General features: G+C 41.3%; 1 protein-coding gene across 9 annotated transcripts in view; it reads right to left on the bottom strand.

Moving 5' to 3' along the window:
- Positions 1–15465, bottom strand: part of RAB27A (RAB27A, member RAS oncogene family) — a 31977-nt gene that overhangs the window by 8461 nt on the left and 8051 nt on the right. For 3 of the 9 annotated variants that reach the window (XM_021407204.1, XM_021407195.1, XM_021407203.1), the window contains exon 2: positions 754–926. In XM_021407204.1, the coding sequence (XP_021262879.1) occupies positions 754–906 (153 nt within the window). In that variant the 5' untranslated portion in view covers positions 907–926. Of the gene's footprint in view, positions 1–753; positions 927–4078; positions 4198–4847; positions 4867–13287; positions 13406–15465 lie in introns of those variants that run through there. The other 6 variants (XM_021407197.1, XM_021407200.1, XM_021407196.1 and 3 more) reach the window with 4 other exon arrangements.

Below are 15465 nucleotides of genomic sequence, written 5' to 3'. Positions count from 1 at the left end.
TCCATGAAGAAATTCTTCCTAATGTCCAATCTAAACCTTCCCTGGCTCAACTTGAGGCTATTACCTATCACTTGTCACCTGAGAAAAGGTGACAACAACATCCAACCTTGCTACAATCTCATTTCAGGCAGTTGTAGAGGTCTCCCATCATCCTTCTTTGCTCCAGACAAAGTGGGTGCCTACTTGAACAATGATTTGGGGATTGAAAAGGTTTGTATGTTTTACTTTCCACAGTTCTTCTCCTCAAATGGGCTCAGGAAGCTAGATCAGCTCTGTATAATATGTTAACCCATTTAGTTCACATATATTAGAATGGTTTTTAAATTAACATTGCTGTCTTTGTTCACTATTCATTTCAGTTCACAAGCAGTAGGAAAACTTTACTGCAACTCAATCCTTTCCTCATAGAGGGAGTTCAACAATGAAGGCGCTACTCCAGCTCCTACGAGCACAACTCACTGAGCAGACACTGTTCCAGGGGTGTTGATGAATCTACAAAATAGTTGCTGACAATCAGCTCTTTTTTTGTTGTTTTTTTTTTTTAAACTTTGGGGAAAGCAAACACACGCCCAAATAAAAACAGGCAAAATAAAATAATTTCCTTATCACAATTTTAAGTACATAGTAACTATAGATGGCATGCCTATACATAAGCATTAGCAGTTCAGATTAAATAGATCAGTAGGTAGATTCTAGTCACCAGCAACAAAAGACCAACCATTTTAAAGTAGCACACCACTTGTGAAAACTCACCACTCTCTTTTCCCGGAAGTCGATGCCCACAGTTGTGATAAACTTGGAATTAAATTTGCCATCTGTATATTGGTAAAGAAGGCTGGTCTTTCCTACTCCAGAATCACCAAGTGCTAGGAATTTTATGAGGTAATCATAGTCCCCATCAGACATAGTGAGAATTCAGGAGACACCTTAGAAAGCAAAGCAAAAAAAATTAGTCAGGCAACAACCAAAGCCTCTTTTGACAAATGTTCACAATACAAGACACCATTTGAAAAATGAAGCATCCAGTAATAGGACCAGTTTTGTGATCTTTTACACTGCTTTCACCTAAAGCTCTCAATTATGTCAAGTATCAAAAACAAACCCTGACCAAATACGAAACAAAAAACCACAGCTGATTTTCATTACACTCCTCTTACTTCAAAGAGAAGTCAATACAATTTTAGCTTCTACAAGAAAGACTAAAAATCACGGTCAAAGAAAAGCATTCAATGTAGAAAATGAACTGCAGAACTCTTTTTAACCTGTGTGAAAGCTGGAAAAGCTGCTTAAAGGCCTGAATGATGCAATTCTGATCTCACATTCACTGTGATATTATTAACATACGCACATAAATCCATTTGATTTTTTAGACTCCCAACTACATTTAAATAAAAAGACACCGTACCAGCTCAAAAAGTTTTTCCATATCAAGAAAAAAAAAGCAAACTTTTTTTTAAAGCTTAGAAGACAGATTTCAAAGTTTTTATCATGATGCCAGCTCTAAACTAAATCATGTTAGATATACTCTGATCAAAGTGGAAAAAAACCAGCTAGAACGTACAACAAAAATGACTGGAAAATGGAATTATACTAGAAAGACTGATGCAAGTGCAGTAGTACTTTCCTGTTGAGTAGCTACCGAGCGTCTCTTCCCCCAAAACAAACAATAGAGAACCGCTTTATGTTGTTTTCAAAGAACTGAACATGGAAAGATAAGCCTAAAATAACCTTTCTAAAAGCAACAGAAAACTGGCATAAAATTGCCTCCTATCAAGGAGGGAAATTAATACTAAAATACAAAAAAAATAGGATAGGTTATGAAATTGAATATAAAAGAAAGTTAAGTTCACTGTTTCCACTGTAAGTATTTTTGGAACTAGTTGTAGTTTGCACTAGATAAAACTACTCATTCCAAGCTAAACACACCAGTAGTTTGCACCAATGGCAAAACACCAATTCATTTCTTGAATATCAGTTCACAGCTCGAGGTTTGGAACAAGATCCATATCTCTAGGATGTGGGCGTCAATCACCGCCATTAAACTAAACCCATAATTATCTCTACGGTCTCAGCTTTATGCCAGCACAGCTCCTGGATACAAAGCTGAACCGTGATGGACCAACGCAGCCATGACTGGACTCACCACAGCCAAAAGCAGACAACAGTCAGACTTACTCTGAGATACTCTCCAGCTGGAAAGTCAGTGGAAAGCATTTGACACCTTTTTACCATTTCCAGTCCTGAGATCTCCCTGTCTCCACTCAACGCTTATGTTACATTATTCCATCAATTACAGTAAGACATTGCAGGTATAGGTTTAACTCCAATATGCTGACATATATCACACACTGCCACTTTCACACCAGAGCCAGGTAATTCGTTTTCCAACGTTTTAATACTGTGTTTTGCAGTAGAGGAAGAGGTTGAAACAAAAACCAAAAAAAGCAGTAGCAGCTAACAGTTATTTTTATACAGACTTACCACAGCTTCAGGCATTCAACAAGCATGCAGAACAGGCAGCACGTGTCACACACTGACACGAGATCATTTTTAGCAGAAATTAAAAGCCTGATCCATTAAGCACCACCACAAACACCAGCAAAAGCTGCATTTGTTTGCTTGTTTTAAATCCTCCTCTACCTTTGGGATCCACACAAAAAGATCAGATTATTTACTACGTGGCTCTGCAGAACCTCTTTTCACTGAAATGCATTAGAAGAAAGAGAAAATGCTTTAAAAAGCAAACACGGTGGTTTTTACTGAAGATTAAACTTGATTTAGACTTCCTTCTCTTACACGCAGTTTCTTTTGCTCTCACATGTTCTGCCAAGGGCAAAGAGTTGTGTAAATGCACCCTCTACTCAAGCTCATGTTCCTTCGGCTTCAATACCCCTAAATTTGCTACTGCTTAAAAAGGCTTAAATGCAAATCTTTGTAAAATGTACTAGCCCTGAGACAAGCTCCTTTCATGACTTTCACAATGCTGATGCACTCATACACAAGTATTTGCCCTGTCTTGGTGGCATTTTGCTAGCTAGCTGTTGGCCTATAGAACAAACTTTTAATAACAAACAATAGTGCCAGCTGGTCATTATCAATTTATGCTGTGAGAAAGCTGATTTATCTTTCCTCTTCTGCAAGACCTCGTAGAGGAAGAACAGGCACTGCAGCAGTATCACGTGGAGCCATGAGAAACTGTTCAGGTTTGATTCCAAGACAAGTCACAGCAGAACAGCTGCACCCCTCCACTGGCCAGAGCTGGGGAAAGCCTTCGGTTAGGCCTTAGGGAAGGGAACCTTAAGGTATTTCTGCTATTACATCAGATTTGGGGAGTACCTGTTTGGACAAATAGGCCACACCACCCAGACTATTTAAGCCTCAATTCTCCATATGGCTAATAATAAACATAATTTGCAAATGAGTAGTAGAAGCCTCAGACATAAAAATGTCTTCTAAAGGAGTTGCTCAAGAAGGAAATTTTCTCCTTAGGTTTTTGAAATGCACACACCTTTCACTGCACCCCATAATGTCAATCTGTTATTCAAATATCTCCAGGGAGTGGTTCTTGTGAAACCCTGCACAGTTAACCTATCCTTGGAGAGTTATTTTCAGAGCAGTTTCAAGCCTTGTCCTCCTCCCTGTACAAATATTTAAAAAAGTTATCTCCACCCTCTACTTCCAGCCTGCAGCCCTACAGCCCAAATACATCCAGCTCCATACTACAGATATAAGAACATATTTACAGCAAAGTATGTTCACAGAAAGGTTTGATGGGGAGTTATTAACAGTCATGGACCTATAAACCCATCCCACTTCTTCCTTCCAATTCTGCTTTGCTTTTAAGTTAGTCTTATAGCATTTAAGTTAGACTTAAGCCTTACAAAGTCTTATAGCTTCACATCTTCCAGTCTTTCATTCTACATTTCTACACCTCTTATAACAGGAGAGGTGGAAGTAGAAAAGGAAGAATGAGAGAAAACTGATGATACAATCAGGATCCATCAGGTCTCAAAAAAAAATAGAAAAGAAAAAAAAAACACCACTGAAACATCATAGAACAACTATTCCCAAAACTTACTTGTATGATTAAGGACTCCTTGGCTGGGAAAAAATAATTGCCAGTGGAAACAGCAAAAAGGGTTTCTTCCTTTGTGAAATCCTCCTTGAATCCCATTCAGCTCTGGCTTTGCATTTAGCCTGGTATGCAGAAGAACAGGGGCTATAAGCAATACTGGGAAAATTGCACTGGCCTTTTCCATTGGTGACAGGACCCTCACAGCCACCACTGAACCTGTACCCCCCATACTGCTACTGCTCTGGAGCCTGCCCATAACACACATGTCCAGGTTGTGCTCTGCCAAGAAGAGGTGCCCCGCAAGGCAGGTACTGCTCTTGTTCAGTCGAGTTCCTAGTCTAAGGCAGTCACATAACAAGCATCAACACTATTGGCTCATATTTTTGCCTCCAGGACACAAATATCACAATACTATTGTGAGATAAAACAGTCAGGAGTATGACAGTGTCGTTCCTGAATAACTTAGGGAAATTAGCTTGGCATGCAGGATTTGCCCTTTGTAGTATGGGGAAAAGGAATATGCTTTCTAAACAAACAGGTACCACATAAAATATGCAACTCCTGTCCTGTGACAGAGATAATGGAAAGAAGAAAGAAGAAGGGAGGAAGTGATAAATAGATCAGAACATACACCAAAAAAAAAAAAAAAGAAGAAGCATCAAGCTGAAAATAAAAATGTACACACACAGAGTGCAAAACCCAGGAAATCTGAACATTTTCATAATCAGGCAGTCTTAAAGCACATCAGCTTAAAGTAAAGTATACCACTTACCCCAGACTCTGCTAAAGGAACAGTAAGGGCACACTGGAGATAGTACTGCTAATAGGAGTATTTTTCAAGCACCACCTCTTTAGCACACAGCCAAGAAGCCTACGTGTCACCTGTTTGCATTCATGCTGATGGGTGCTCGGAGATAAAGAGGTGTGCCTCATGTCTCCATTTCTAAGGAGGGTGCTGCCTGACAGCATGGCTGGGAAGCAATTACACAGCTCATATGTCCCATTTATTCCTAAAGGCAAATATCACTTCAGAAGGGGTTTGTGCATGACCAACCTACAAGCAGATATATTACATCTGCTATATCACTCACACATCCTAATATGATGACAGTTTCTAACAAGTGTTTTAATACGAAGATGTCTTAAGGATGGAGTATATGGATGACAACTACTCAGTTCTGTTCGTAGCTTTGCATTCTTCTCTTTAGGGTGAGAGGAAGCTGACAGTCTCTAATGCCAGTGCTGCATTGCTTCTTTCTCTCTTGCACAGATACGAGCGCACCGCACTGCCCTACGGGGTACCATAGGGAAAGCTGGCTTTCCCATAGATTTCTACATAACAGAAAAGGTATTGTTAGGCAAAGACTGGAACATCAAATATTAGGTCTGATGTGACTTCTGACCACACCTGAAAACATCACCCCATTTCACAGAGAAGCAATGCATATGAACTGTTTCAGACAAAGGGTAGAAACAAATGAAACAATTCTTTCTGGGTCCTTTCCACACTATACCACCTAGCCACCCCTACCCCTCTCAAGAGTAGAAAAACTATTCCGTATAAAACTATAAACAAATAAAATCATTTGACTCAACCTCCTCTTCCTTCTCAGGTCAAGTGAAACAGCTATGCAACTCAGATGTTACCTCAGCGTCCCAGATGTGCAGTGAAGCCAGCCATAAAGCTCATGACTAACACTGCAGGACAAATCATACACTCACAAAGAGACAAAGTAATTAGAATTTGCCAAAAGAAAATGGAGACTAGGCCTATAATTAAATCAGATTTTAAGATACCACAGGACTTCATCACTTTATCCTTTTGGTGATGGGCAGCAGACTAGCAGACTTGCAAGGGTTACAGTTAACTTCTAACAGTGTCCAACTTCTGCAAGTGTCACTCACTTTCCAGGTAGATCTTGCAGACAAAGACAAGTCCTGTCTGGGCCTTGCCTTCCTTGTTTGGGAAGAACCAGAGCATACTGGAACAGCAAAGAACTTGCAAAGTCTGCAAGATCTCCCTGCAATGGCCACCCAGCCATCCGTGGAAGGAGGGAGTGTATTGAAAGGCTTCCAGCCTAGGTGTCTATCACAGCAAGAGCAGAGCGGGTCAAGCAAAAAAGTCTCAGTCTGCTTAAAAAGGCTTCCTGATAGTCATAAATAATAGACCTGTATTTTTAAATACACTGTGAAAAAAAAAAAAAAAAAGATGTAATTCAGAGCTCAAAAACGCTTTGCAAGTAAAGGTTTCTCTAAATATGGTGTTATGCTTAAAAAGCAGTTGAGGCTTCATGCTTAACATGGAAAAGCTGGAGAAAGAGGAGTCCGATTCCCACCCAGACAGAAAAGGAAACACTGCAGGTCTCTCAACTACCAGCATGTAAATACAAGCACAGGGCAATAACGCAATTGTACAGGTTTCTGCAAGTGCAAGTGAAATCTTACTTTAAAAAAAAAAAAGAAAAAGAAAAAAAAGGGCTTCTCACCCAGGCACAACATGGGCATAATCTCACTTCAATAGCTGTTCTCTATGCAATCTGATCTGTTACAACAGAAGCACCGAGAAGGGGATCTGGAAGATGTTCACTACCCTGCCATAGCAGCAGTCCCATCACTTTTGCTGCAGCAAAGCGCTGACCACATTCCTGCCTGGCGCAGGCGAAGCGTGGCGAACAGCCGCACCCTGCTCGAAGCTCCGGCAGCACCTCGCTGCTTCCAAGCTGTCACTGTCAGCCACTCGCCAGCTCTGCTGCAAAAAAGGGACTGGGAGTTCGACAGCTTTCCTACTCTTTGTAACGAGTATCTCAGATACGTACAGATGTAATATAAACAAATGATGACAACAAGTTTTATATACTGAAGCAACTTCTAAACTAACTTACGAGCAGGAAATTTGATGCCCCGCATCCTTCCCTGAGGTGGCTGCCCTGACACCAGCTCCTGGCTAATCCACAGCTCAGTCTTAATATTTGTAACGCATCACTACACTGTATCTGCTCTTGCGAGCACGCAAAAAAATACGAATGACAGTCACACACAGATTTACATATAATTTCCTATTCTTTCAATCTGCAGGTCTGGTTAAGGGGTGGGGAAAGTATACAGCCCCCCACAGCAACACAGCCAGAAATGCAGTTAATACAACTGTGCTGTACAGCAGTAAGTACAGGGCTTTAAAAGGTAAAACATGGAACAAAGATTCTTGGCCGAAGTTTTCCAGTTTTGTTGTGGCCAAATGGTCCCAAAGAAAGATACTGTGTCTGCTCTTCAAACAGACTGACCTACGTTTTCCAGATCACCTTGATTTCTCATTTCTCTAAGCATCGTTACAGTGCACTGGCCCTAAACCCTCAGCCAGACTCGTGCAGGTGAGCTCCTTCCCAGCAGCAGGGCAGGCAGTGGGCCTCCAGGATCTCACCCACAGTGCTGCTTGCGTTCCCACAGGGAAGAAGACGCTAAAAGAGGAAGATTCTAAGAATCATACAATTACAGGAACTAAGCATTTCCTTAAGGAATGGTTGGGCTTTCCTGGCAATAACAAAAATCTTCAGCAGGCAGATAGAATTCACAGACAAACAAAAAATCAGAATAAAAGGGGTTAGAAGAGGTAAAATCTAAAATCTGAAAAAGAAAGCAATTTAATGTATACGGTTAGAATACGAATGAAGTGACATCTCAGGGAAATGATGTGCACGTATTTCTGCTAGAGAAAGTATTAGATTTTATGCTCAGCCAATGCGGATGATTCAGTAGACTGCAAACACATCCGTCAGGCTTAGTTCTTTGTTTAAGTCCACTAAAGTACATTCTCTGTCAACAGCCAAAGGAAAATATTTGCAGTTTCTTTTAAAATATGTATATTACTTTTTTTTCCTCCAGCTCGGGAAAGTTCTCTGCAGTTTTCCACCTTCTTTTGGAGCACAGAAACCTGGAATACAGACAATGCTTCTCCAAAAGGTCACACTGCCAAGCTCGTGCTGCATTACAATGGAAACAATCTGGCAAAGATAATTGATCATGATAAGGTCAATTACAAGCATACGGAGAAGGTCAAGCAACAGACAACCTTAAGATATATAATAGCCACTGTTAATAAGGGAAAAACTCACTCAAATATGATACAAATGTGACCATAAAACTGCCTCATCCACCTGACAAGATATGAGCAAGCAAACAGAAGGGGTGGGGCAGGAAAGTCAGAGCAGAACTTAATCCACCTTTCTCATCCTTTGGGTTGGGAAATATCTGCCTCTCATTTTTCATATGAAATTATCTCTGCTCCTTACTAACTCTGATTTTTGACTGAAAGATGAAACAAAATCTTCTTCTTGCCAGCTTTCTTTCGTTAGCAGTACAGCTTTTCTAAAATGTTGAGATCTGCCCTTTCTTTGACAGTCTAAGTTACTTTACTTAGTTCAACAATAAGTAACAAGGAAAACTAGCATACAGCACTTCCTGCATTCTTTTTTTGTGACATTAGGAATACTTGGAAGTTCCAAGAATACCTAGAAATTGAAATGAGAAGCGGAAAAAAGAAAAGGCAAAGAAAGTTGTTAATTACCCGTGGGAAAAAACAGTGAAACTGTTGGTTGAGAAATACTCTGTTTACGAACTAGAAAGGCTTATTCCTTCTATTCCTTAACCTAGGATCAGAGGTGATCAGACTTGAAATACAAGAGACAGTCAGAGAAGCTTTACAGGGAGCTGGTACATGCAGATAGGGAAGGAAATGTCTAGACTGAAAAAAAACGAGGTTCAGCTAAAATTTTAAAAACCACAAAACCTTGACAGAAGCATCCTTGAAGGTACCAAGGCTCACCGCGTCCACCAGGAACACTGGCAACCGCTGCAATGTGGAGGCAGCCAAAGCACTGCAGGCTGGCAGTGTGGCACTTAAAGAGATGGAGAGAGGGATCAATAATTAGTCCTGCTAAGAGCTGAAAAAAGGGCCTGAGCCTTTGATTTCAGAGTCTGTAATAGTTACAGTCTCAAAGAGATATTTTCAGCCAGTAGTGAACAGGATTTTTTAGTAAACATGTCTGGATGTAATGAGTATGTGTGATGTTTCCACGTTTCACAAACACTACAAGGTTAGAAATAACTTGCTGAGAATACTCCAGGCATAATTTAACTTGTCCTTTACATAATAAAAGACCACTTCTGCTTCAAATACACCCAAGCAGAATTCAACAGGCACTACCTGTTCTCTCCAGGAAGCTACGAACACAGGACAGCAAAGCAGAAGTCTGTCTGCGTCAGCTGGGGCCTGCTTGTGGCTCAAAGGTATCACTCAAAGTTTTCTAACAAAAAGCTAAAACTACAGGTGTAGTTTTTTTTGTTGTTTTTGGCTTTTTCTTTTCTTTTGCAAGAATTGAAAAATAAGCCTACTCTTTCAATAAGTCATCACATCTTCCTCTTGAACAGCTCCAGAACTGCAGCACATATTAAGGCTGTACAAGGTCTCTACTGAGGCTGTGCAATGTGCCAAAATGTTCAGACAGTGCTTTGGAAAAACGTTTGCTCAATTCGTATTCTAGAGCACGAGGGAAAGGATCATTCAAAAGAAGCACCAGTTAAGTGAGCTGAACTGCACAACACAAAGCTTCCACTCAAAAAGCTGGTTGTTTTTCAACCTGAGTTGCTAATTCAGCAATTCATCTTGCTCCTCTGATCAGAATCCCAAATTACAGCGTGAATTATAGTTAAGCCTTGATATACAGCAAAGGCTGCTCAGATAAGCAGCACGGCAGACCACAATTTCTCACACTAATACTTGTCACGGAGATACGTGCGAGCCCTACAAGGAAAGCAAAAGGAAGCACAAGCCTACTGCCACAGTGTGTCCTTACTCATTGTGTCAGTTAATCCTGGACTAAGAGGAGGCCAGCAGACAGATGCTGAGCTGAGAGCTGGCAGCTGCTGCCAGGTTGTCAAGCTGCAGATGCCCTCCTGCAAAATTCTTTCTTAAAGCTTCATGCAGATATAGTGTCCCCAGGTTTCACTTTAACAGAGGTTTGACATATGACAACAAGCAATTTCCTACCTCTACTCTCAGAATTTTTCAATTTAAATTATTATTCAGAATGTTTCTGCCAATACACAGCTTAGCAACTGTGAGCTGACAGAACAGCCATCTCTACTACCAAAGTTCCAGGAAAAAGTATACAAAGTTATTCTAAGAAAACGAATTGCCAGTCAGACTGCTCTAATTGATCCAAGCAGTGCAAGTTCCCTGCAGAAAACTGCATCAAGAAATCCCATACTTTGTTACCATATCACACTGGATTCAAATTGTGCTTTCTTGACCGGACAGTAACTATAAAACTTTCTGTACTTCCAAAGACATAGAATATCTCAAGCAAACTGATGCCTCATGTAGTGATTGGTATTTTTTTATGTTCTATGTTATTTAGAGGATTAAAGCTCTGAAATGAAGAACGGGATATGAGGGACAAGCAGACTCAGGAGAGAAATCATGCAGATATGCATTTATGTCCACAAGTCACAAGAAACTGGCAGTATGCAACGCACTGTCCAATGAGAGTTGTTATCTGAAAACGCTCATTAAACTAAGAACTGCTCTTTCATCTTCTATTAAAACATCAACTTCTGTTTGAGGTGTTTGTGTTGACTTCAAATCACTTCTATTTCCTACAGACAGAAATAAAAAAATCAGAGTGAGATTCCAGTAAAAACAAGTTCTAAGAAGTGAAAAAGAAAATCTCAGCATTGCTCAGAGCAGCCCCACTGGCTGCAGTGGAGCAACCTACTCACTCCCTGAGATTTCCCTGTCACAAAGATCCCAGTTCTGCTTCTGTTTAAGCTGACAGCTGCAGCATAATGTATGAAAGCTGAATTTTTATGAAGAAACTTTATTCCTACAACACAGTGTTCAAACAAATTTCAGAAGCAGGAGCTGTATTATTTCCCACGTACAAAGCCAAATATCCTAAACCAGTGAAATGCTACCCTAAGTTTTTCTCCTTGTAAAGCTACTTCAGCTTCCCTTTGACAGGAGCTTATTTCCCTCATCCTGCCAGGACATGTTCCAGGCAATTTTCCATGAACAGTTCATAAGATGTTTTGAATTCATTCTTTATATTTTCTATAGTTTTAGAACTTCTGATGGCCTTTTTTCAATATTTTTTAAAAGGAAAAAATACCTACACTTTGTCTTTGATGCCATTCCTTTGAAAAAAAAAAAAAAAAAAACAGCTGAATTTGATTCCGAGTTTGTCTTTACCTGGCTTACTCAGGTAGTTTTGCTTAAAGCAGTGCTGTGAATGAAAGACATGCTGGAAAGCAGCAGGCATTCCCAAAGCCACTGGAAGGATGGGGAGGGAAGGGGACAGCACCACACACTGGAATATTGCTTTGCTCTATGCGACAGAACCTCAACAACACCAAAATTTAGTTTTCAAACAACTGATGCTATTAGACCAGCTCCTTACAGCAATTTCTAGAAAGTGTTTCTATAAGACGAAACATTCAAAATGCAGTTATAATGCAATAATTGAAAAGCATTATTTAATAATAAACTACAATGAGGCAACTGTGACAACGACTCCTTCCCGGCTCAGCACAGAGATAAACAGCACAAGGTCAGCATCAGCTCTTACAGAAATCCTTCCCCCATTATTTTATTTAAGCTTTTCCATACGCTGTAGATGTCTATACGGAAATAGCAAGAAAACATATTTGTGTAGCTACACTGATGAATTTGTCACTTTTCTCCCATAAATGCAAGTCAAGGGCTGATGATTAGGTCTAGAAAAATCATCTAAATATAGTCTGTGCTAGACATCAATTAGAACCTTGGGAAAGTCTTATGACCTTCCCACAGACATGGAGGAAACTACTGTTGTCTGTTCTCTGAACTACTCCTCCACGGTTAGCCACGGCCTGCAAAAACTGGAATTTCGGTCCACAGATGGAAAAACACTGACAAACACCCAGGCTAGAAAGGACACCTGATTACAAATTCATGTTTGGGGGCGGGGGGGGCAAGGACTGACCAAATCACAGGGGCACAAGAAGCAAAACACAGTAATATTATCCCACCCCATGCTGCCTTTAATATAATTAAGACTGAAACCATTTACTATCTAACTGAGCAAGAGCTGCCAACTAGATAAGCTCTTATGTTTCCTTGCAGTCCATTTTATTTCATTAATTAAAAATGCCAGTCTATGCAATGTATTATTTTTATTCCTTTTATTACCAACACATTTATTATCCATGAGAACAAACGCAGTGGCGCACAACTCAGTTAAAAACCCACCACGCTAAAGGACCATTTTATTAAGTATAATTTATATGTTAATGAGAGCACAGGAATAAATATGAAGGGGGGGTGGAGTTCAAGCAGAACGACATTTACAAATTCTGAGTTGTTTGTATCATGAGATGTTATTTGCACAGCACACTTCACCATCAAAGGTCTAATTCTGCCCTCTAACTACAGAGCAAGCTTGGCACAACGCAGCAGGACATGCAGGCTGCCTGCCTGGGATCAGAAAGGGTATCTTTTGTCACCGAATCCAGTGACATTGGTCACTGCAGTCATTTTAATCTTACTGATAAACTTATCCAGTTTTGTCTTTACCTCACACTGATTTCTTTCCCATGTTCCTACTAAGGGATGAATTTCAACTGAGTGAGCCCAAACTAACACAGCTATGAACTACAGGCAGCACGTCAGTTGTCTAACAAGAAAATGAAAACACCATAATCTGTGTGGGTTTTTTTTTGCTTTTAAGCTTTGACATTATCCCAGTGGGAATGCTCCCATCTCTCTGTACCCAGTTTGAGTCCTCTGCTGCTGGTACTACCATCACTGCCCCAGTCTTTCCAGTTAACCTCAGTGAGAAGGACCCATGCCCCAAACACTTGCCAGTTGCCAAAAGCAGGCAGCAAAAAGACAAAAGATGTACTGAAGAGGCTTTGGTTTTAAATGCCAGAACTGCAGCTATGCTTTACACAAATTAGTGTACTTCTCAACTTTAAGTTTACTTTTCCCATCAGACCACCAAAACTCATCTATGCTAAATCAGGTCTCTCAAATCAACACGTTCATGGTGTGTATCAAAAACACAGCAACATTGTTTCAAAGCTCTTAACACAGTAACAGTCTGTATGGGACAAATGTCAGCTCGAGAAAAATACCACCATCAATCTTACAGAAATAAATAAAAGAGGAAACACACACATACCTACGCTTAACAGCTGCAAGTGGACCTGTAGCTCTGCAGGGATACCTCAGCACAGAGTTTCCTGACCAAGTCCAGATCTCTTGAATACCATAGTCATGCAGAAAGAGGCATTTAGCATCTGCAAATAGTATCAGTAGAGAAAGAGAATAAAACCAAAACTCCGTAGCTTAGAAGAACAGCTCTAAAACTTGCACTGGCATGCAAAGCTGCAGGCCCACACCACCTCCCTGCCCACCTAATTACATTCAGCTGCTTGTCATGTGGTCTTGCTGACCGATCAAGTGATCTCTTTTCCTCCCTTTAAAACCAAGCAACACAGATAACCAGATTTCCCTAACCCAGGTAACAAACCTTACGCCCTTCTTTAAGCTGCTGACCCTCCTGCTTCTTGTCACAGGGAAACGGAAGTTGCAGTACGTTTTATTGAAAATACAAATGAAATAGAGCAAACACAGAAGCCTATTTATTGTAACAAAGCACAGTGAGTACACTGGAAGAAACCAAAACCCCATGGAGAATTTCAGTTTTGCACCCGGTGTTCTGCCTTTGCAGAGGACAGAAAGAGCCACCTCTAGGCAAGCCGGTGCTGAGTGCTGCAGGGGGCAGGGGTGGGGGTGCCAGGGCTCAGGGATCCCACCCGCCCCCTCAGGGGGCTCCCAGCTCCAGCAGAGGAGCTGCAGTAGGATGGTGCCAGGAACTTTCTGAGCCACCGCGGCTAAATCTGCATGCCCCCCTCAACCCTGTGAGACGTGCAGACATTCCACATGCTTCAAGTCAATGAGACAAAATGAGTGAATGAACACGGAAACCATCCTCAACAAGACCCTCCATCGGGGCCCGTGTTAGCACAGTCAGCCCAACCCGTGCACCCAGGCACTGGCACCAAGGCACTCTCTGGCTGCAGGCCCCTGCCCACGGCCCCTCTCACAGCCGCTGCTCACACTGCAGGTGCTGACTGCAGAGGGCTGAAAGACGTGGGTGCAGCAAGTGACAGACCCACTAGGCAGGATTTCACAGAGCCGAGCATTTACAGACAGCGGGTTACCTTGCACAACACTTTTGCATCTCAGTTTGTTTCCACATAGTGTTTCAAGAGCAGAGAAGTTAAGAAAGGAAATTAAGGTTTGTAAGACCGCTCTCCAGCCTCGTCACTTACCAAGTGCTGCAGACAGCTGGCTGCAAAATTTAACGTATCCTTAATGCACTCGTCTACCAGACAGACAACTCCAAAAGCTTAACTCATTTGCTGCAGTGCTGCACTACCTCACCTCGTCTGCTGTGAACTGAGGTGACATTGACTGCTCTTCCCTCCTTGAGCTTGCACATTTTGTTACACCAAGATAGTAAACAACTATTTGAGGTGGAACTTTTTCATGCACTGTCTCAGCATTTTTCCAGATTTAAAAAATTGATTTCTTTGACATTTTGTCTCAGGTTATTCCCACCTTCAATAATTTCAATGCAGCTGAAGAAGCTCTAAGCCCTGTTTCTGCTCCTAGGCACAGTTTGAAACATTGGCACTCAGTTTTCAGCACAGTAAACTTTTTCTTCTTTAACTGCTTCCCTGATCAATACCAGCACATTTGCTTATAGTGAAGAAATACTCCGACCACAAATGCCCAGGGATGTCTGGTAACTGCAGAAGGAGGAACAGGATAAGGCGCGTTGACAAAGCAACAAAGCAACAGCTCTGCTGTGTTGCAAGCAGCCCTGGGAGTGGAGCGCCAAGCACAAGGTGCCCGGCTGCAGGTCTCAGCCAGCAGTGTGCAAGCAGTTTGAGCTGCTCCACACAGAAAGGCTTTTGCCATCTTTAAGGGGAAAGTCATTCATAAATAATTTCCAGACTCCAGCTTTTGATTTCAGAACTAAATGAGGCTGCTTATCTTCCTTCTTACCAACCTGGCATAAAGAATATGCACCAACTCCCACTCTCCTCCTCCAGAAAAGGGTTTTATTTAAAACAGTACAACTTGGCTGGGAAGGCACAGTTGAAATAAACTTTATTTTCTCTAGGTGAAGCTCCATTGATCTCAAACTGCAGAGTTGGTACTGAAGCAGAGGGCGCCAATTTATAAACCATGACATCAGAGTCACTTTAAGTCTTTATTTCCAAACCAAGATGTCTGCAGGGTATCAGAAATGCTGCAGACAGCTGAGTGCAGTGTTGCTGTGGGTCGG

This window comes from Numida meleagris, chromosome 9 (genome assembly GCF_002078875.1).
Source record: "Numida meleagris isolate 19003 breed g44 Domestic line chromosome 9, NumMel1.0, whole genome shotgun sequence".
Lineage (NCBI taxonomy): Eukaryota > Metazoa > Chordata > Aves > Galliformes > Numididae > Numida > Numida meleagris.
Note: the sequence above shows the minus strand (reverse complement) of the source record. Positions and strands in the feature narration are given on the sequence as shown.